Source organism: Propithecus coquereli, unplaced genomic scaffold (genome assembly GCF_000956105.1).
Source record: "Propithecus coquereli isolate 6110/MARCELLA unplaced genomic scaffold, Pcoq_1.0 Scaffold4, whole genome shotgun sequence".
In the NCBI taxonomy this organism is placed as follows: Eukaryota; Metazoa; Chordata; class Mammalia; order Primates; family Indriidae; genus Propithecus; species Propithecus coquereli.
The window spans coordinates 12265609-12288681 of NW_012149729.1; the positions used below are offsets into that span (position 1 = coordinate 12265609).

At 33.2% G+C, this 23073-nt stretch overlaps 1 protein-coding gene across 1 annotated transcript in view; it reads left to right on the plus strand.

Annotated features, from left to right (window-relative positions):
* The window catches only part of LOC105817121 (chromosome unknown open reading frame, human C7orf60), an 87817-nt gene that overhangs the window by 58504 nt on the left and 6240 nt on the right, over nt 1-23073 (plus strand). Inside the window, exon 4 of the mRNA XM_012652742.1 lies at nt 21861-21975. Coding sequence (XP_012508196.1) covers nt 21861-21975 — 115 coding nt within the window. The remainder of the gene's footprint in view (nt 1-21860; nt 21976-23073) is intronic.

Here is a 23073-nt window from a genome sequence, read left to right on the forward strand (position 1 = left end):
ACAGGGAAAAATTTATAGTACTGTTTCCTTTGTTTTCTTTTTACCCCTAGAATATCTTTTCAGTTCTGGATACCATTGAGTAAAGTGTTGTGTAGGACTGAACGTAACAGGTGAAAACATTATGGATGATTTCAACGAGAAAAACAAAGTATTAATATGTTAGGGAATAGACTACTCAGGAGAAGGTTTTATTTAAAAAGCGGGGCTTTATAGCTTCAGAAAACATTGGTAAGCTAATATCTCTGTCTACTGTTTGTCTCCTTACCCTGCTTAATATAAGACAGTAAATCCAGTTCCAACTGACTTGTATTTAATCACTCTAACAAAAAAAAGAGATCAGTTGAGGTGATTGCCATGGAACTGGGGCCTTCAAACACAAAAATGAAGAGGAGAAAAAAGTGAAGGGGAGGGAGAATTTTTCAGTTATCTCAAGACATAATCACTTAGGGCAAGGTCATAAATGAATGTACATCTGCATTTCAGTCAGCCTTTTTTATAATTTTGAATTTTTTCCAACTTCTTGTCAGATCTGATTTAGTCATTTTTTGCCTCAGTGTAGCAAAAAATGTTTTTACAAGTAAGAGAAGTGTCAAATTGGTTGTGACTTTTTTCCCTTGTAATTCCTTAGCATTTGCATTAGTTTCTTTGTGAGGAATCTTGATAAGCTACTTTTTCATGAGGCTTACTTTAATTAAAACTAATGCTTCCCAATATTCATTTCCTGGAAGCAAGGAAACGCAATACAGTTGCAGTATGCTGCAAGGGAACAAATAGTCGAGATGTCCCTGACATTCCTCCTTATTTTGGAACTCCCTTTTCTCTCTCAGGTAACCCTGTATAACAGATGGGAAGCTTAACCATCAAACACAGGGACTATATGTATTAGTTAGGGTACTCCAGAAGGAACAGAATAAAATGTGTGTACATACACAGTCATGCATCACTTAAGAGTGGGGATATGTTCTGAGAAATGTGGTGTTAGTCAATTTCATCATCATGCAAATATCATAGAATATATTTATACAAACCTAGATAGTATAGCCTATTGCTGCTAGGCTACAAACCTTTAGCGTGTTACTGTACTGAATACTGTAGGTAGTTGTAATCCAGTGGTAAATATTTGTGTCTCTAAACATATCTAAATGTAGAAAGGGTACAAAAAAATGGTATAAAAATTTTTTTAAAACGGTACATCTATATAGTGTACTCACCATGAATAGAGCTTGCAGGACTGGAAGTTGCTCTGGGTAAGTGAGTGAGTGGTGAATGAATGTGAAGTCCTAGGACATTACTGTACACTACTGTAGACTTTATAAACACTGTACACTTAAGCTATACTAAAGTTTTTTTAATTTTTAATAAATTAACCTTAGCTTACTATAACTTTTTTACTTTATAAACTTTTTGCCTCCTTTGTAATAACACTTAGCTTAAAACACAAATGATACAGCTATACAAAAATATTTTCTTTTTTGATATCCTTATTCTATAAGCTTTTTTCTATTTTTAATTTTTCTTTTACTTTTTAAGCTTTTTTCTTAAAAACTAATATACAAACACATGCATTAGCCTGGGCCTACACAGGATCAGGATCATCAGTATCACTGTCTTCCACCTCCACATTTTGTCCAACTGGTTGGTCTTTAGGGGTAACAACACACATGGAGCTGTCATCTCTTGTGATAACAGTGCTTCTTCTGGAATACTTCTGAAGGACCTGCCTCAGGATGTTTTACAGTTAACTTTTTAAAAAATTAAGTAGAAGGAGTACATTATAATGATAAAAAGTGTAGTATAGTAGATACATAACCACTAACAATCATTTATTCTCATTATCAAGTATTGTGTACTGTACATAATTGTATTTGCTATACTTATGTGACTGGCAGCATAGTAGGTTTGTTTACATCAACATCATCACAAACACGTGAGTAATGCATTCTACTACAGTGTTAGGTTGGCTATGACATCACTAGGCAATGGGAAATTTTCAGCTCCATTATAATTTTATGTGACCACCATTATATATGCAGTCCATCGTTGACTGAAAATGTCATTATAAAGCTCATGACTATACATAGAGATTTATTGTAAGGAATTGACTCACATAATTGTGGGGGCTGGCAAGCCCGAAATCTGCACAGAAGGCTAGCAGACTGGAGACCCAGGGAAGAATTGATATTGCAGCTTGAGTCTGGAGGTAGAATTCCATCTTTCTGTAGCAACATCTGTCTTTTTCTATTAAGGCCTTCAACCGATTGGATGAAGCCCACTCACATTGTAGGATGGTAATTTGCTTTACTCAGAGTCTACTGATTTAAATGTTAATCTCATCTAAAAGAAACATACCTTCACAGCAACATCTAGACTGGTGTTTGATCAAATGTCTGGATACTGTGGCCTGGTCATGTTGTCCTTAAGATAAAATTTGTAGTGACATTGCAGGACAAAGAGTACGAATATTTTGGAGTTCTTCCTGAATATTTCCATTTTTCTTTAAAAAAGAGTTATTAAAGGTTGCCACAAATAGTATTCACATTGTGCACCATACAAGTTAGGTACATTCAAGGAGGAAGCTATTCACCTGGCAGATAATATATACTAACTTAAATAAGAATGAGTGGTGGTTTTGCCTCGTGGCCTAGCCCCAGAGCAGCAAGAGAGACCACCTTCATTCATAAATCACTACCCACATGTTCAACCTTGCTTCCTCTTTCCCAACCATTCTGGGCTTCTCAAGGGACACACCTCCCTCACTGACTTGCTTCTCTTGGAGGCCCAGAGTTTGCTCACCTCCCACTGTGACCCTGACGAGCTCATCTCACTGGGCTTGTCAGGTTATTGGCAGTGTATGTATTTCAGGGTTTGGGATATGTGTGACCCACACATTTGAACATCCAGGTTGCTTCTCATGGGCTCTGGAAAGCCTCTTGGGGCAAAGTTAGGCAGGGCCACTGCAAGCGGTTGTTTAGTTTGTGCAGTAAATATATTAAACTAACATTTTTTTATTTGAAGAAGGTGGGTGGGTACCTTTTCTTCTAAATCGCAAAGACACAATATAGACCAGCACAGCTCTGGAATTTTGTCATTTTTTCTTCAGTGAAATGGCTGTGTATATAAATTTTACCTTGATGTCAGTAAGTACAAAATATTTTATAATTTTTGCAATTTGCAACTTTAGGTATATATTTGTTTGTATTTGTTTTTGTGATTGCTAATATGGGTTGATATTAATGGCTTTTAGTTTGCTTTTTTAGCATTTCCCACATTATCTCTTTGTATCATTTTCCCACTGTTAAAATCTCGACTTTTAGCTTTTAATATTCCAATGTTGTAAAATGTTATATTTTCTTCAGACTGTTATTGACCTTAATTTTCTCATTGCATTTGTTTACATTTTTATTCAAATCATTGATATATTCATGATTTTATTCTTGTGCTTTAAAGGTAAAAAAACAAAAAATTAATTTATTGCTCACTCGAAATTTTATTTTCAGGGGTTTTTTTAGCATAAACTCTGGATCTGACATACCTGGGGTTCAAGTTATATATGACTAAATACCAATTTCTCTGAGGTTTATGTTTATGGATGATTTAGGGAATGGAACTAGTGTCAGATAAGTTTATGTATGTAGCTGAAGCTCTTCCATATTCTGTCACTTTGTTCTTAATTCACTTTTTTTGTTCTGTTTTGTTTTTTGAGACAGGGTCCCACTCTGTCACCCAGACTGGAGTGTAGTGGCCTCATCACAGCTCACTGCAACCTTAAACTTGTGAGCTCAGGCGATCCTCCTGCCTCAGCCTCTCAAGTAGCTGGCACTTAGTTCAGTTTTTATTTACATACATAGTTTTAATTGTTTAATTTCTGATTTCTCCTCATTGTTCCTTTCATTGTTTCTTCTAATTCGAAAGAATTGTTTTGGGGGATATTAATTGCAATTGAATTAAAATATGTAAATAAATTTGGACAACATTTTTACATTACTTAGTTTTGTTTATGTACAAGAAAATTATTTGAAATATTTATAATTAAGTTTTTTGCTTTTGTGAAGTTTTGTGTCCTTAATAATGGGATATTTCATATTTTATACCAGTTATTTGCAAAAACTGTTAAATACTTTGAAACTATAACAAAAAATGTATTGTTGTTGGGTATGAAGAGGCCAATACTGCCAGGCTGGTATTTGCTTCTTTATATCCTTAAAGAAGTAAATAATAAAATAATAAAGAAGCAAGTAACAAATACGGTAAATAAAAATAATAAACTATTTTTTTAAAGTCTGTAATTCAGGTATTATCAGTTTCTATTGCCATTGTGATTTTTCTTCATTTTTTTAACAGTGTAATCAAAATGGCATTCATTTTAACTGAATTTCCAAGTTAGTTGTATACTTGTTTATATTTATGGCTTCAGAGAAACAGTATAGGATTCAGAATTCTTTATTAGCAAGTGTGTGTACATATACACACATGAAACACATGAGTCTCAGTCCTTTTTCTCACATCTAACCACAAAAGTAAATATTTTTTTAATAAATTTCTAAAATTATTAGTGGCTGCTAGAAGATAAAGGGTTTTTCTTCAAGTATGGTAAGGTAAGCAAAATTCTGAAGTTTCTTTCCTCTTCCAAAATTTTCATCCTTTGTCCAAACACTAATCTAGGTGTTGCTCTAAAGGGATTTTGCTGATATAATTAAGGCTACTAATCCATTGACTTTAAGATAGGGAGGCCTAATCTGATCACGTGAGCCCTTAAAAGCAGAGAACTTTGTTCAGATTTGTCAGAAGAGGAAGAGAAAAGAGGATGTCAGGGAGATTTGAAGTATAAGAAGGATTCGACATACTGTTGTTGGCTTTGAAAATGGAGGGAGCAGTGATCCAAGGAATACGAATGGCCTAGTCTAGAAGCTGAGAGTGACTCCCAGCAGGTAGCCAGCAAGGACACAGGGACCTCAGTGCTACATTCACACAGATCTGAATTCTGCCAACAATTCTGCCTGAATGAAGCTACATTCTCCTGATTCTCCTCTACATAGTCCCCGGAATAAGAGCCCACGCCAGCTGACATCTTGATTTCAGCTTTATTAAACCCTAGAGTACCAGCAAAACCTGCCCAGGCTTTCAACCTACACAATTAGGTATTGTTTTAAAGTTAAGTTTATGGTAGCTTGTTATATAGCAACAGAAAACTAATATATATGGTTAACTTTTTTTCAAAATGAGAAACTATATTTCTACTATATATTTCCATAGTATATTTATCTCACCCATGGACAATTGTTGATGTATCCAAACTGCCATTTCCTTCTGTATTAGATATAGGAAGTATAATTGTTAAAAACTCAGTCTGGTAAGTCAAGCTTTATTCTGATCCTGTCTGAAATCACATACTAGCTATATAACCTTTCATATATTAACTTTCCCAAGCCTCAGTCTCCTCATCTATAAAATGAGAGTAATAATACCTACTCATAAGAACTTTACATTGCTGCTGCAGTTGCCATTGTCATTGTTAACATAGTAATGATAATCATGATGATGACAACACAAAGAATGTTTTAAATAAGAGCAGGAATGTGAAGCAAGCCATGGCCAAGATCTTTTCACTTAATTCTTTATACTTCTCTGTGATATCTGTATATGGAGTTTCTGGGTTATCCTTTTGGTTTTTTTCAGATGTTTTGCTTATAGATATCCTTGCCTTTCTTACGAAGTCTCTATTCCCATATCTCTGATCTCAGAGTTTCTCAGAGAAGTTCTTTGAGGTAGTAATATGTTCTTGAAAAGGAAGTTTGTCAGCACAATATATCTGGGAAAACATTGAACTAAAAAAATAGAGTTTGTTAACTATACAGCTGTTATAGGGTTACATTCTTTGTGTAGCTCTTGAAAAAGAGAATACATTTCCCACATTCTTTGACCTATTGACTAGAGTGCTTCTTGCAAGATCATGAAATGCTCTTTGGGAAAAACTGTCCTTTCAAATATAAATCATTAATTCCATGAGCCAACACCTGTCTTCTCTTTTCCTTTTTAAAGCTTTTCAAGTATGGTAGTCAGAATTTTCTTCATCTACTTAGTGCAAATTATTTAGCCCATAAGTAACCTTTGATCATCACACCTAATCTCCTGCCAGTACATTTTTTGTTCTTTACTACTAAAATACAGAGGGGAAGTTATTGTCTGGCTATTAACATTGCAATCAAAACCAATAATGTTTAACCAGTCAGAATTTCAGGGATTTTTGATACATACTGAAATGAAATGGATGATATAAAAAGTGCTAAGAATGAGTCACTAAATGAATCAGAATAAGCCAGGTCTCATCCAGAGTCAGGAGTTTTTTATTTGAACTATTTTTTTCTGCTGTTCCTTAAAGAAATTATAGAGACAAAGGACCAGGTGGAACTAATGATTTTTATGTGATCCCAGGTATCTAGTAATAAATATTACCCACTTACTTGTCATCTGTCAGCCCTAAAAGTTGATAGAAGAATTTCTCAAGTGTATGACTATCATGAATCCAAGGAGTGACAGTACTGTTTATGTGCTGACTCTCAAAATGCATTTCCTTTTTATTTTTTTTCCTTCAAAAAAGATATGAGATAGAAACCTATTATTCCCCTTCTCCTACTTCAGAGCAGCAGAGATAGTAAATAGGCCTACATCATTGATTTGGAAGTACTTTAACCATAGAACCTTTTCTTCAGAGGAAACATTTTATGGAAGCCCACCATATGAAGCAAATACATCGCTATTCTAGTTGAAGGATCTGAAAGTTATAGCTTCCCAGTATCTCCCATTATCTGCCCTTGCTGGTCCTTGAACAGACTCTAGAGAATACTTCCAGCTCTGTGGAGAGCTCTTTGAAAAAAACACTATTGTAAACTACATATGTGGATAAATATCGCTAGGTTTTCTTATGTACTAAGCAAAAAAATTTACAGCTCCCTTTTAACGTCTTGAGTAGTTCGAGATGTTGTTGTCGGCATTGGCAACATGCCAGACAGAAAATTGTATAGGAAATAAAATCCTGCGTTTCCTTGTTAAACTACTTAACCAGCAGGGTAAGAATTGAGGGGGAGAGAGTAAAGAAATATGATCTCGTACTATAACTAGTTTGGAAAAGAGAACAAAAGATAATACTGAGTTAAAAACAGCATAGGAAATTTAAGTAGAAAGTTATAATTTGAACAGTTTATGTCTTTATGTATACTGAGGTTTTTTTCCTTAACCCTTTTCCACTCTGTAAAGGAAAAGTTGTCAAATGAAATTAGAAGGACTATGAATTCTTAAGTTATATAAATATTTTTAAATAATGCACTTTTAAGATTCTCTGCATAAACTTGTCTAAAACTAAAAGTGAAAATTTACTGAGAAATATAAATGAACATATTCAAGAGACATTAAAATGTAGGGGCAGTATAACAGAAATAAACTTTTTAACCAAGCTTTCGTTTCCAATCAGCATGTTTCATTGCTTTACAGAATGTAAATGAAGAAAGGTAGAGCAGATTTGCTGAAAATAGAAACCATTTTAACAGCCTTTTAGTTGTCCTTCATAGTCTTTTGCTCCTGACTAATCAGCCTCTCGACCTGTTATATAGATTTTCCTTATTATAACTGATTTTTCCAAATATTTGCTTTACTGACTTCATGTAGGATCAGACATGTTTAGTAAATTCAGCCATTCCTTTCTGTTAGTTTGTTTTTTCTCTGAAGTACAACAGATTTTTTATTTTGATAGTTTTAGAGGGTACAAGTGTTTTTTGTTACATGGATGAATGTATAGTGGTGAAGTGAGGGCTTTTTAGTGTACCCATCACCCAAATAGCATACATACATTGTACCCAATGGGTAATTTTTGATCCTTCATCCCTCTTACCACCCTCCCCTTTTCTTAGTTTCCAGTGTCCATTATTACACTTTGTACAACCATATGTGCCCACCATGTAGCTCCCACTTATAAGTGAGAACATGCGGTATTTGTTTTTCCATTCCTGAGGTACTTTACTAAGGATAATGGCCTCTGGTTCCAACCAAATTGCTGCAAAAGATATTCTTTCATTGTTTTTTATGGCCGAGTGGTACTCCATGGTGTTTGTGTATGTATATAAGTATATATACACACACATATACACACACCACATTTTCTTTATCCACTCATCAGTCGATGGGCACTTAGGTTGATTCCATATCCTTGCAATTGTGAATTGTGCTGCAATAAGAATTCCAGTACAGGTATTTGTTTAATATAATGACTTCTTTTCCTTTGGGGAAGTAGTGGGATTGCTGGATCAAATGGTATGTCTGCTTTTAGTTCTTTGAGAAATCTCCATAATGTTTTCCATAGAGGTACTAATCTGCATGTCACCAACAATGTATAAGCATTTCCTTTTCACTGTATCCATACCAACATTCCTTATCTTTCGACTTTTTAATAATGGCCATTCTGACAGGCACAAGGTGATATCTTACTATGTTTTAATTTGCATTTCTCTGATGATTAGTGATATTGAGCATTTTTTCATGTTGGTTGGCCATTTGTGTATCTTTTGGAAAAAAATCTGTTCATGTCTTTTGCCCACTTTTTAATGGGGTTATTGTTTTTTTCTTGTTGATTTGTTTGTGTTCCTTGTAGATTCTGTATATTAGTCCTCTACCAGATGTATAGTTCTTGCATATTTTCTCCCATTCTGTATGTTGTCTATTTAATCTGTTGTGCAGAAACTTTGTAGTTTAATTAGGTCCATTTATTTATTTTAGCTGTTGCTGTATTTGCTTTTGAGATCTTAGTTATACATTCTTTGCCTTAGCCAATGTCCAGAAGAGTTTTTCCTACATTTTCTTTTACAATTTTTATGATTTGTCTTGCATTTGAGTCTTTAATCCATCTTGAGTTAATTTTTGTATATGGTGAGAGAGAGAGGGATCCAGTTTCATTCTTTGATGTGTGGCCATCCAGTTTTCCCAGCACCATTTATTGAATAGAGTATTCTTTATCCAGTGGATGTTTTTGTCTGCTCTGTCAAAAATCAGTTGGTTATAGGTATATGGTTTTATTTCTGAGTTCTTTATTCTGTTCCATTGATCTGTGTCTACTTTTATGCCAGTACCATGCTGTTTTGGTTACTATAGCCGTGTAGTATAATTTGAAGTCAGGTAATGTGATGCCTCCAGCTTTGTTCTTTTTGCTTAGGATTGCTTTGACAATTTGGGGTCTTTTTTAATTCCATTTCTAATTTCTGGTTGTTTTTTCTAATTCTGTGAAAAATGATGGTATTTTGATAGGAATTGCATTGTATCCATAAATCACTTTAGGCAATGTGGACATTTTAACAATATTGATTCTTCCAATCCATGAGCATGGGATGTTTTTCTATTTATTTGTGTCATGTATGATTTCTTTCATCAATGTTTTATAGTTCTTCTTGTAGAGATCTTTCGCGTCTTTGGTTAAGTATATTCCTAGGTATTTTATTTTCCTTGCAGCTTTTATAGATGCTATAGAATTCTTGATTTGACTCTCAGCTTGACTGTTAATGTATAGAAATGCTACAGATTTGTGTACATCAATTTTGCAACCTAAAACTTTACTGCATTTGTTTATCAATTTTAGGAGTCTTTTGGAAAAGTCTTTAGGGTTTTCAGTGTAAGATCATATCATTGGCAAACAGGAATAGTCTGACTTCCTCTTTTCTGATTTGGATGTCCCTTATTTCTTTCTCTTGCCTGATTGCTCTGGCTAGGACTTCCAGTACTATGTTAAATAGAAGTGGTAAAAGTGGGTATCCTTGTCTTTTCCCAGTTCTTAGGGGGAATGCTTTCAACTTTTCCCCATTTAATATGATGTTGGCTGTGGGTTTGTCATATATGGCCTTTATAATTTGAGGTATATTCCATCTATGCCTAGTTTGTTGGGGACTTTATCATGAAGCAGTGGTGGATTTTATAAGATGCTTTTTCTGCATCTGTTGAGATGATCATATGGTTCTAGTTTGTAATTGTTTATGTGGTAAATCACATTTATTGATTTGCATATGTTGAACCATCCTTGCATCCCTGGGGTGAAACCCACTTGATCGAGATGAATTATCTTTTGATTTGCTGTTGAATTCAGTTTGCTAGTATTTTGTTGAGGATTTTTGCATAAGTGTTCATGAGGGTGTTGGTCTGTAGTTCTCTTTTATTGTTGTGTCCTTTCCTGGCTTTGGTATGTAAGTGATGCTGGCTTCATAGAACGAGTTATGGAGAGTTCCCTCCTTCTCAATGTTATGGAACAGTTTCAGTAGGGTAGGTGCCATTTCTTCTTTATAGGTCTGGTAAAATTTGACTGTGAATCCATCTGGTCCTGCACTTGCTGCTTGTTACTGGTCTGTTCAGGATTTCTATTTCTTCCTGATTCAAGCTTGGGAAGTTGTGTGTTTCCAAAAATGTATCCTTTTTCATCTAGATTTTGTAGTTGTTTCCATAGTTGTCTTGGATGATATTTTGTATTTCTGTGGTATCAATTGTAATGTCTTCTTTTTCATTTCTAACTGAGCTTATTTGAATCCTTTCTCTTCTACAGATTTTTATGACTCAATCTTTTCAGAATCACATTTTGCATGTCAAAAAATGGCTTTCAAATATAGCACTTACATACATAACAGCCTAGTGTACATTTAGAAAAACATGCTCAAATGCCCCATTCAGAGTGGTCTCCAGAGAACACAAACACATATTGTAATAGTGCTGCCATAGACCACAAAATTTTTTGAAACTATTTAATGAAGGTACTTATAATGCCTATAGCACTTTCCTTTTAAACATTCTTAATGGTGGTACTTGTTTATTGTGGTGGATTTGATGTTACTTTTTGGAGAAATGTTTCAGTAGAAAATGATATGGCTATGATAAGCTATAGGTTGCTGTGAGAAGAGGAGCAAAGCTTGAAAAGTGTAACCTGAGAGGGCTATCTGAGGGTTATATCTGTCCAGGAAGGGAAGTTAAAGAGCACATGTGGTAGAAATCTTCATGCAAAGGCCCCTGCATCTGAGGTAACAGTCTCTTTCTACTCTGGTTCCATGATGAAGAAACTGAGACTCAAAAAGGATAAGTAAAATTTCTAAAGTCACATAGTAGTAATGTGTGGGTAAAGATAGAGTTCTGTTAATTACCTGTCTCTAGAGCCTTTTTTTTTACTGTACCAAACTTTTGATAATTGTTATTTCTTTACTCCTTGTCCCCATCTATGATGTGTAGTTAACTCATTTAATCTTTATACAAACTCTGAGGGAAGTGCTATTATTATTCCCATTTTATAATATTAACTGTTTTCTATTTCTTTGTGAGGAAATTACCACCATATGCATATGTGTGTTTATTTGCGATTGTACAATTGGATTTACAAATCTTGGATAAATCATGAAAGAGTCATGTAAGGTATTTTTTCTTTTTAAACATTTTTAAAAATTAACGTAAGTTTTAAAGCAGTATTAAGGGCAGAAAGAACAAAAAAAAGTGGTATTGGGGAATTTAAAAAAAAGAACTAAAATACAGTGAAATCAGACTAGATAACATTTCAAAAGGAACTTTATAATGAGTTTCAGAGATTCTATGGAAAGTCTATGCCTACTTAGAAACATACACCTTTGCACTTACCTATGCTTTTTGACTGGAATGATAGCCACCCACCTCAACAATCCTTTTTATTCCCTATTCTCCCCTCCTCATTTCTCCTGTGAAAAGCATACTTGTCCTGCAGGCCCCAGAATTCTGGATTTCCCTTGTCTTCCACCAGTGTTCTTCTCCCATAACATTTTATATACTCCTCTACTTAATGTAAGCATTGCATTCTTTACATGTGTGTCGTCTTCACTGGACTGAATTCCTTGAGTATCAAGATTCTTACTCAACTTTCTGTCTCAAGCTCTGAAAGAGGCTAACAGATACAATAGGTAGTCAATAAATGTTGTCCAATTAGAAGTATATATACATTTGAAGCTTTTTTAAAAAATGATGCTAAAGGTACTTGAGTTTTTTGTAGGAGATTTGAAATACTTTTTAAATTTCAAATGAAAATAATGATTTCTAAACTGAGATTAAAAAGTTTTAATAGCTGTATATTTATAATAGGTATTTAAGCTTCCATTTTTTATTACTTTTCAAAATATATTCTTATTTCCGTTTTTAGCACTTGAGATAGATTCCAGGTTAATTGACAGCTCCAATAGTTGTAGTAATATTTTACACATCAAAAATTAGAATTTATGATCTGACAAAGGCTTTTTGGTTTTGTTTGGGGGATTTTTTTGTATTCTGTGAATGAAAGGTAATCTGAAATATTATTTGGATGCCAAGATACAGCAATTGCAGGACCTTTAACTACAATGGGAAAGAGTAATTCGATTGGTACTATTTAGAAAAATCAAGATCCTGTTGTTTATCTTTTTTAAGTGATTTATTCTTATTTTGCTAAGGCATATTTTTTTGAAATGCACATATTTATTGACCACATTAATTACCATTTAATGCAAATGAAAGGGTTTTTGTCCTAAGTAAATTTGTATTCCAAGAACTTACATAAGTAGAAATAATATTTTTTGTTGAACTTTGAAGTATTGGTGCTTCAATTACAGAAGTATCGGTGCCAGAATTTAGTCTTTGTCAATGATTGTTGATGCCATATATAAAAATCATCTTGATGTGAAAGTAGGTACATAAAAATCATCCTCATGTGAAAGTGGTTCTTATAAGGTTGATTTTATTTTGGACTATGTGATTACAAATCCCGTAAGACCTTACCAAGGGAAATCTAAGAAAGACCAGGATAGCTCTACATGGCATTAATATAAAAGAATTCTTTTTTCTTGCAGAAAAAATTTAAGCAGTGATTAAAATGGGAAAATTGAATAATTCAGTTTTAGTCATATCTATATTAGGTATTTTAACCATTTTGTTTGCAGAAAATTTCTACAATGCTCATTTTCAAGAAAGGATAGAAGTGGCTTATAAAAAAGATACACTTTTTAAAATGTGAAAAAATATTGTGACTAAGGAAAATAAAATGTACACGTAATATTATGGAACCAGAGGTGAGATTAATATAAACAATACCTACAGAGGATTCTGGTATACTTGTTATAAGTGAGCCACAAATTTAGCTCATAATCACCGTGACTTCCCTAGAAAGGAAGTGCTCCATTCCTTTAAAATAATTTTCAATTTGACATCCTTTATTATGTGAAATGAACCTGTCTAGGTTTAGTTCATTTGACATTTAAAACCCTTTTTGGGGTCCGTGAACAAGAAGGAAAGAAACTTTGTTTTTGCCACTTCTAATTAAAATTTAACATCATCTTCTTCTATGAATTTAGGCAGCAAAACTAATATCGGTAATTTTGTCACTTATAGAAATTACAGATATTTATGTATAATATTGTAGTTATGTGTATATCTCAGAATATTATTTATTCTCACCACTACTTTGAAATTATGGTAGTTAGATTCACTGTTGGATCCACATTATTTAATGTGTTACTAAAGAAACATTATGATATTGTAACTTGGTTTTCTCTTTTAATAATTGTATGTCAGGATAACTAGTTTCCTTTACAATTTGGGTTATTCATATTCACTTAAAAGCATTTTGAAAAGGGATCTATATACTTCACCAGACTGCTAAAGGGGTTGATGGTCCAAAATATTTAAAAATCTTTAACTTAGAGTAAGAAAGTATACGTGGTTGTATGATGTAGTCTTCTTTCAGAACTCACATTCATTCAATAATTAGATCATTTGAATATTGTTTGCTGAAATTTTCTTGCAAGAAGTTCGTATTTGTTCGAAACATTATTTAAGCAACAGTGAACGTGTATTTCCAGGTAGTTTTACTTATCTTGTGTTTTTACAACAAGCACTTCTGTGTAGTTTGTAGTTTTTTAATAATTTAATGAGGAATTGATTGCAAAGTTAGATTCCCCTATTATGTATAATATATTGCCCATATTAATGTAGAAGTAAAGTCTATCAGTTAAAGATCACTTAAGATTGGCTCTCTAGTCTTTTTTGATGAAGAAATTTCAATGTCATTTGATAGATAATTCAGAGTCTATTTTTGCCCTTAATGTATGCACATAATACAGTACTTTCATATCAATGAACAATATTTAAGTATCGTTTTATAACTATTGGCTATGTTGGCACAAACTGCTTTTATGATGACCACTTAGAATAAGTTAATTTTATCTGTTTGTATATTCTACTTTAAAAGTTAGTTATACTAGAATATGGCTAGCTGAATATTCTAACCAATCTCTCAAACTTAAAATGCTGGATAAATCTTAAAAACATCAAAGAGCTGATAAGGCCAAAATCCAAATGATGGCAGGAAGCCAGAAAAGTAAGCAGAGCACAAGGCTTCTTTTGTCTTGAGAGCGTTTGTCCAAAGTGGTAAACTTGAGCTTTGGCTTTTACACTCCCCTGATAGAGTTGAATCTCCAAAGAGCTACTTTCAATTTGGTGAATCAGAAGTAAATCTATCCCACTCACCCAGAGCAGACAGATTCTGACAAGTTGAAACCACAGGAGACATCCCAAGCACAAATTCACATCACCAGAGTGGGTTCACAAAACTTCAAACCCTGAATTTATTTAGTTGAAAGTGGTCCTGCATTGGTGGTACTCCAGGTTGCCTGATGCAAGCAAAATGAATTCTTTTGCTAAAAGAATTTTCATAAAAAATTATTGCTAAGCATATATAGAAACAAGGTAACCTGACCTAAAGTCAGCAGAAACAATAAGAACAGACTTAAAAAGGCTTTAGATATTAGAATTATGAGTCACGGTTTGTAAGATAAACCATTTTAAACATTTCTGTAGGGAATCGAAACTTTAAAGGCTAATTAGCCATTTGGAAAGCCAAAATTAAAATAATTAAAATTCAAAACTCAGCATATGGAATAAGCTGAAGAGGAAATTATTGAACTAGGAGACATTATTATCCAAAATGCCACACACAGACAAGAAAACATACAAAAAATAAAATGAAGACAGAAGATAGAATGAGGTCTAAATGACATCTTATTGGAGTTATGAAAGAAGAGGAGAAAATAGTAGAGCAAAACCCAACTGAAAGAAATTCTAAAGATATAGTTCAGGCAGAAGGAAAATCTGAGAAGGAAAGTCTGAGATGAAAGAAGGAATAAAGAACCAAAAACAAAAAATGGTAAATATGTTGGTAAATTTAAACTGACATACAACAGTAGTAATAATATCTTGAGAGGGCACAGGATAGAATTCAAATATACAAAAAGACTAAGTTGTGTGGTTAACAGAATTTTAAGTATTCTCAAGCTTTTATATGGTCCAAGTGAAGATTATTCAGTAATTAAATATTAATACATTTTCCTACTATAACCACTAAAAACATAGAAACAATGTAAAATGTTCAGATTAGCAAAATGAAAAAACATGAAATTATTAAAATTTAAAGGAAAAATTGGAAGCCACTTCTCAACTTTGGCTACACAATACATTCAATTCACCAAGGGAGCTTTTAAAAATTCTAATAACTAGACTCCATCCTACCCCAATTAAATCAGAATCTCTGGGTGATTTTAAATCTCCCAGGATGATTCTAAAGGAAAATATGAAGTGTGAGAAAATACACATAGAACAGATGCAGCAGATAGAAAGTGCAAAAAGCAATATACTAGATATAAAATATGTCAATAAATTACATTAAAAGTAAATGATCAGGCCGGGTGCAGTGGCTCACGCCTGTAATCCTAGCACTTTGGGAGGCCGAGGCGGGCAGATTGTTTGAGCTCAGGAGTTGGAAACCAGCCTGAGCAAGAGCGAGACCCCAACTCTACTAAAAATAGAAAGAAATTAATTGGACAACTAAAAATATATAGAAAAAAAATTAGCCAGGCATGGTGGTGCGTGCCTGTAGTCCCAGCTACTCGAGAGGCTGAGGCAGAAGGATTGCTTGAGCTCTGGAGTTTGAGGTTGCTGTGAGCTAGGATGATGCCACAGCACTATAGCCCGGGCAACACAGTGAGACTCTGTCTAAAAAAAAAAAAAAAAAAGGTAAATGATCAAAATACTCCAATTAAAAGGCAGATTATCAGACCGGACTTAAAAATTCAATTTATGTTCTTGCAAGAGACATGTCCAAAACATAAGGCTTTATAATAAATATCATTGCTAGACATAAAGGAGACTTTTTTCATGATGAAAGGTGTGATTTAATAGGAAAATAATAATTTTTAATTTGTGTCTAATATAGCATGCATATATATGAAGCAAATGTTGAATAAATAAATAAATGAAATTTATTTTTATTTCTCATATATACAATGAAAATAGACAAATCTACAGTTGTTTTGGGAGTTCTGTTTTCTCAATGCTATAATTTGATACATTTGAAATCTGTAGGAAAATTATAAGAGAAGTACAGTCATTACCATTATCATTACCTAAGATTCACTAATAGTTAATATTTTGCAACATTTGCTTCCTATCTCCCAATGTATTTATGTGTAGATACATATTTTTCTTTTTTTTCCTGAACTATTTGAGAGTTAAAGATGTCATGAAACTTCACCCCTAAACACTTTAGTATATATCACCAAAGATTGAGGATGTTTGCCTACATAGCCACAATACAGTGTTAACACACTCAGAAAATTTAACACACTGATATAATATAATTATGTAATATACTATTCATAATCAGATTTTCCAGATTGTTCTTTATAACTGTGGGCTGGTTGTGTGATCCAAGATCCATCAAAGATTACATCTGGTATTTAGTTGAATATCTCTTAGGCTGCATTAATCTAAAAAATTCCCTGTGATTCATGTTAAACATTTCTGGTGAGCGTACTATATAGGCGATACTGTGTTCATGGTGCATCATTAAGGGGCATTTGTCCCATTATCAGTGATGTTAAGTTTGATCTTTTGACTGAGGTGGTGTCCACCAGATTTTTTCATTGTAAAAGTAGTCTGTGGAGCTGTATATGAAGACCAAGTGAAGTTTCTTTGTTCACCAATGGCTTAAGTATCCATTAATGGTCTCACCTAAATCAAGTTGTTTTTATTACAATGGTTGCAGAATGGTGATTCTTCTGTAAAGAAGAGCTTTCTCTTCTAATTTTTTAAGCACCTATGGACTCATTTTTTTAAATTAAATGTTATAGTTCATTGTTATCATTATAATGGTGAAATCATCCCAAATTAGGCCAATGAAAGCTACTGTAAGTTAATTCCTATTACCTTTCTATATGTCTCCATTAGTTTTAGAGCAATACCTTACTTTCTTATACAATAAGATCATCCAGGCTCACCTTGTATTTTCTCTGCTTCAACCCTGTAATAAGCCATTCCTTAAAGAAGTACAAATTCCTTTTAGTGAGAGAATAGTATTTAGAAAGCAAATTCTGGGTATTAAATATGCTTCTACATCCTCTAGTATGAAACCTCTAATTCCAATCCATCACTATAGGGAGGGTTCTTTCCCTCCTTTCCCCCATTCTGTATTCGTATCTCCCAAGAACTGTAGTTCATTTGCCCAGCCCTTCAATATGCACAAAATATATAATTTCAAAATGTCTGAGCCAGTATTACAACAACAACAAATTCAGGATTTCTTTATAGTTCTTATTTATCCTTAGAATATTACCCATTGAGATTATTATAGTCAGAATAACTTTCTTGGAAGTTATTGAATTAGTGTTTTTCCTTCTGTGTTGTTCGATATATAGCTAGGTTCATTAGTTTCTCTTTTTATTGTGTTGTGCTTTTTCCCCATCCTAGTGATTTTATGTTTTGAATGTGTAAAATATTAACAACTTTCAAAAGTCAAAGCTACAATGAAAGGTGTGCTCAGATGTCCCATTCCTTATTTAAAGGTTTCACCTTGTTTCTAAATCTTCTCAGGTTTTATGAGTTTCTGGTTTATATTTCCACGGTTTCTTTTTAAAAAGCTAAACATATAACAAAATCTCTTCAAGTCAGTTTGCAGAGGTCATTCTTACTCTGTTTTTTAAATATTGAAAGATTTTTAACAAAATTTTCTCAATGATTGAGAAAAGAGCTTTCAAAAAGTAGGTAAGAGACCATTCTTCTAAATGAAGTATCACAAGAATGGAAAAACAAACACCACATATACTCAATGCTAAACTGGAACTAAGTAATCAACACTTACGTGCACATATGGAAGTAAAACTCAACGGAAATCAAGTAGATGGGATGGATAAATTCACACCTGACGGGTACAGTGCACACTATCTGGGTGAAGGGCACACTTATAACTTTGACTTAAACTATACAAACGCAAATTATATAACCAAAATGCGTGTGCCCCTGTAGTATTCTGAAATTAAAATATCCGTATATAAAAAAAGTAGGTAAGACTATATACAGTATTTGAACAACATGATTAACAAACCTGCCCACTCATGAACATAGATGCAAAAATCCTAAAAATACACATACACAGTCTATCCCACAGATTCCTATCTGTGAATTCATCTAAAATTTATTTGCAACCCCAAAATCAGTAGTTGTGGCATTTTCACAGTCATTCATGGACATGCACTGTGTGGCAAAAAATTTGAGTCACGTACCTTTCCAGCTGAGGTTGAACAAGGTGAGCTCTGCCTTCTTGTTTCAGTTCTCATACATAAACATATGTCCTTTTCACAGTCTGTGTGGTGTCATATTTTTTGCATTTTTGTGCTTTTTGTCAATGATTTTGCTTTTAAAATGGCCCCCAAGCACAAGAAGGCTATGTTGTACGTAGAAAAGACATGTGTTATATAAGCTTCCTTCAGGCATGAGTTACACTGCTATTGGCCATGAGTTCAGTGTTAATCCACCAACAACGTATATTAAATAAAGTGTCCTTGAACAGAAACACACATAAATCCAGAGTATGTATTGATGAAAATGTTGTGACCAGAGGGCTAACTGTATTTTCCCTAGGGGCCATGGTTCAGTATTCTCTAATTCAACGTTCGTGGTAACTTTATGGAACATAACTACCACAAATCGCAGAAATTGACTATACATGCATGTAAATCCTTCAAATTAGGAAAAGGATAATACATCAAACCAAATTAAATTTTTCCAAGAATGCAAGGTTGATCTAACACTATAAAATTAATGTGCTCTACCACATCAACAGATTAAAGTCGTATCTGCACAGATGCATAGAATGCATTTGATAAAATTCAACATGGATTTGGGTTAAAACAAAAAAAATCCCTAGCTAAGCATAAAATAAATTTCTTCAACTTTATCAAGGATAGTATGTAGAGCCTACAGCCATCGTTATATTTAATGGTGAAACACTGGAATGTTCCCTCTGAGATTGGGTTAGTGGTACCCACTTCTGCTTAGCACTGTATTAGAAGTCAGATAGATAGGAAAGGGAGAAATACAAATGTCATTTTTCATAGATTATTTATGTACCTAGATTAGAATATCCAAAATAATATGCTGATAAGCAATTAAGATCAAGGAATTCAGTTAAGTTACTAGATACAAAAAATATAGGTAGTAGTCTCCCCATATTCTCAGGAGATACTTGCCAAGACCCCCAGTGGATGCCTGAAACTGCGGATATTATTGAACCTTATATGTACTGTTTCTTTCTGTGCATACATACTCATGATAAAGTTTAATTTATAAATTTGGCACCATAAAAAAATAATAAAATGGCACAATTATGTGAATGTGTTCTCTCCTTCAAAATACACCACACTCACCCTTCTTTTTGTGATGATGTGAAATGATAACTGTGATGAGATGAAGCGAGGTCAATGATGTAGGCACTGTGACGTAATATTAGGCTACTATTGACCTTCTAACCATACATCAGGAGGAGGATCACCTACCTTCAGTAATCCTGGATCAGCAAGCCATGCTTTTATTGGTGGTTGGATGTCAGGAGCAGAAAATGTTGATGACTACTGGGTGGTTAGCTTATACAGTATGAGTATGTTGGACAAAGGGATAATTCATGTTCTGGGCAAGACAGCATGCAATTTTATCACAGTACTGAGAACATTGCACAATTTAAAACTTAAGAATAGGTTATTTCTGGAATTTTCCATTGAATATTTTCAGACCGTAGTTGACCAAAGGTAACTGAAACCATAGACCATGAAACTGGACATAAGGGGAGACTACTGTATCCAAAAATCAATTGAATTTCTGTAAATAAAAAATGAAATTTAAAAAATAACAGTAAAGAGTAGCCATGGGGAAAAAGATAACATTAGTAATAGCATCAAAAATTATGAGATGCCAAGGAATATAAATCCAACAAAAGATTTGAGAAAATAATATTTGGAGACAAAAAAACCTAAATAAATGTATAACTATCCTGTGTCCATTGATTTAAAGACTCATTGATTTAATTCTCCCAAATGATCTTTACCCTTAATGCCACACTAATCAAAGTCCTAATGGGATGTATTGTTTAAGTGTAGTATTATACAGCAATGAAAGTGAGTTATAGAAGCACAGACAACTCTCATAAAGGTAGTAAGTGGAAGAAGTAAGTCACAAGAGCAAATGTGTAGTGTGAAACGTAATACTATCTATGTAAGTATTTAGTTATAGCTAGTTAAGACTATAAAAGGAAATCAAGGGAATGGTTATCCTTAAAATAAGGGTAGTGGCTGCCATTATGAAAAGGTGTGGGTGCTATCAACAGGGATAGTCAATTCCCAGGTTCAGGCATTGTTTTATTGACCTGGGTGGTAATTACATGGGTGTTCATTATGTGACTATTCTTGAAACAGAACATCTATTAATAATATATTTTATGCAAATTAAAAAATTAAGGAGCTGAACCAAAGAATTTGAAATGGACTCAGTATATTACTGAAAATTGATCAATTATTAAGCTAATCCATGATATGGTTAGGTTATTGGTGATCATAATGATGTTGAATTAACTTGAATGATTTGGAATACTTCATCCAGATAGAAGATTTTTTTAAAGGCTATCAGAAATTTGTTGCTACTCAGTTTACTAGAATCTATGCTATAGAATTTAGTGTAGGGTAAATTCTGCTTTTACCATACTCAGGAATATCTCAAAAATTTCATCTGTAACATAATAGTGTGCAATAGTGTCTACCACTTTTTGATTACTTACCATGTACCAGACATTGGGTCAAGCATTAAATGTATTATCTCATTTAATTCTGAGGGAAAATACTCTTTTACTCAGTATTATACCCATATTAGACATTCCAGGACAGAATCAGGTTTTGATCTTAGTCTCTCTGATACTGGTACTCTTGTTATTAACCATAGCCCAAGTAAGGATTAGAATGACTATCTAGTAGTATATATCATTATAGATTCTCATTTTTTACTCTGTTTTGTGAGTGTAGAGTGGAGTATTCTAGAGACTACATAGCATGTGATATTGCAACAGCCTGAATGCAAAAGCAGATATTAGAATTTGTTCTATTAAGCTAGACATTAAAGAGATCTAAATATATATATATATATAAAACAAAACCTCCCTTTTTACCTTTTAAGTTTGCTATTTTTTTATCTAAAAGTTATTTCTGTTACATACTATAGTGTTTTATAAATGAATAAATATTTTAACACTTTTCTAACTTCAAATATGGTAATTGTTAATGGATATAACCCACATAAATGAAAGCTCCTTTTATAAGTAACCCATATAAATGAAAGCTCTTAGGGGCTTTTATTAATTTTTAAATGTGCAAAGGGATCACAAGACCAAAAAGTTAAAGAACCAATAATGTACATAATTTTTTATTCTCAAATATTTGAATTTTTTTAGTTTGTCTTTTATAATACAAAATATCTGTTTTTAGGTTGCTACAAGCCTCAGGAAAGATCAGATTACTTGATGTTGGCAGCTGCTTTAATCCCTTTCTGAAGTTTGAAGAATTTCTAACTGTTGGCATAGACATTGTACCTGCTGTAGAGGTATGCATAGTTTTATTTGTTTTCAGACTTGAATATTTTAAATGTATATTTGCCAAGGAAAATCACCTTCTTTGCATTCCTAAAATAACAAATATATTTCCTGTGCACCAGTTATTTCCATTCAAAATTTGAGCGTTTAGTTAACCAATATTGATGTGACCAGTACCATATTTGTCTTTTTCTTTGTTTTGTTCCTTGTTTATCATCTAAATAGCCCTAATCTTTTAGAACTACACTATAGTGAAATCATTGCGATCAAGAAACTTTAGTAGATTACAAAGATTTCCACATAGCTGCAGTGTTTGGGCTTTGTGTTTTATTTGGTTTATTGGTTTTTAATGTATCTCTTTCTGAAATTTACTGTGTAGTAGAGCCATTGTGGAGTGGTAGAAAGAAGCAAGGACTTTGGAGTCAGCCAAAACTTTATTAAATCCAGCTTATTTGTACTTGAGAAGGTGAAACTACTTAACTTTACATAAACTATTTCCTCTACCTTTATAAAAGTTATGAGAATAAGCATCCAACTAATACTTGGCCTGGTACATTATAGGTCCGTATCTATAAATGATATTATCCTTCCATTTGAGAATATTCCAGTGAGTCAGTTATTGTAACACTATCACTTCAATTAAATGAAATAGGATCACCTTTTTATAAGCTTAAATTTCCTTTTATCGTATATGATGCCAGGAGTTTATGTTAAAGGTATTTTTTGAAGGTAGAGGACTTTAGGGTGGGCACATTTCTTAAATTACATCAGAAAAAATTAGATATTTTTTCCCGAATAAGATAGCATAAATGTTTGCCATTTACCCTTAATATAACTGAAGACACAAAGGAAATTTACAAATTGAATTTTTAAAGAGAATGTGGATTAGAGTATAACCTAGAAGAGTGTCTGGTATATTAAATACTTTTTTAATAAAAGAGTGGAATCTTACTTTCAACTTGGGTTTGAATCTCTTTATCACCTTCTTCTAGCCTCTGATCCTCAGTTTTCTCATTTGTATAATGGAGTTTATAACGGACCACATTTCATAGGATGTTGCAATGTTTTCTTGAAAAAAAGTATTTAAAACACCTAGCATAGTAAGTGCT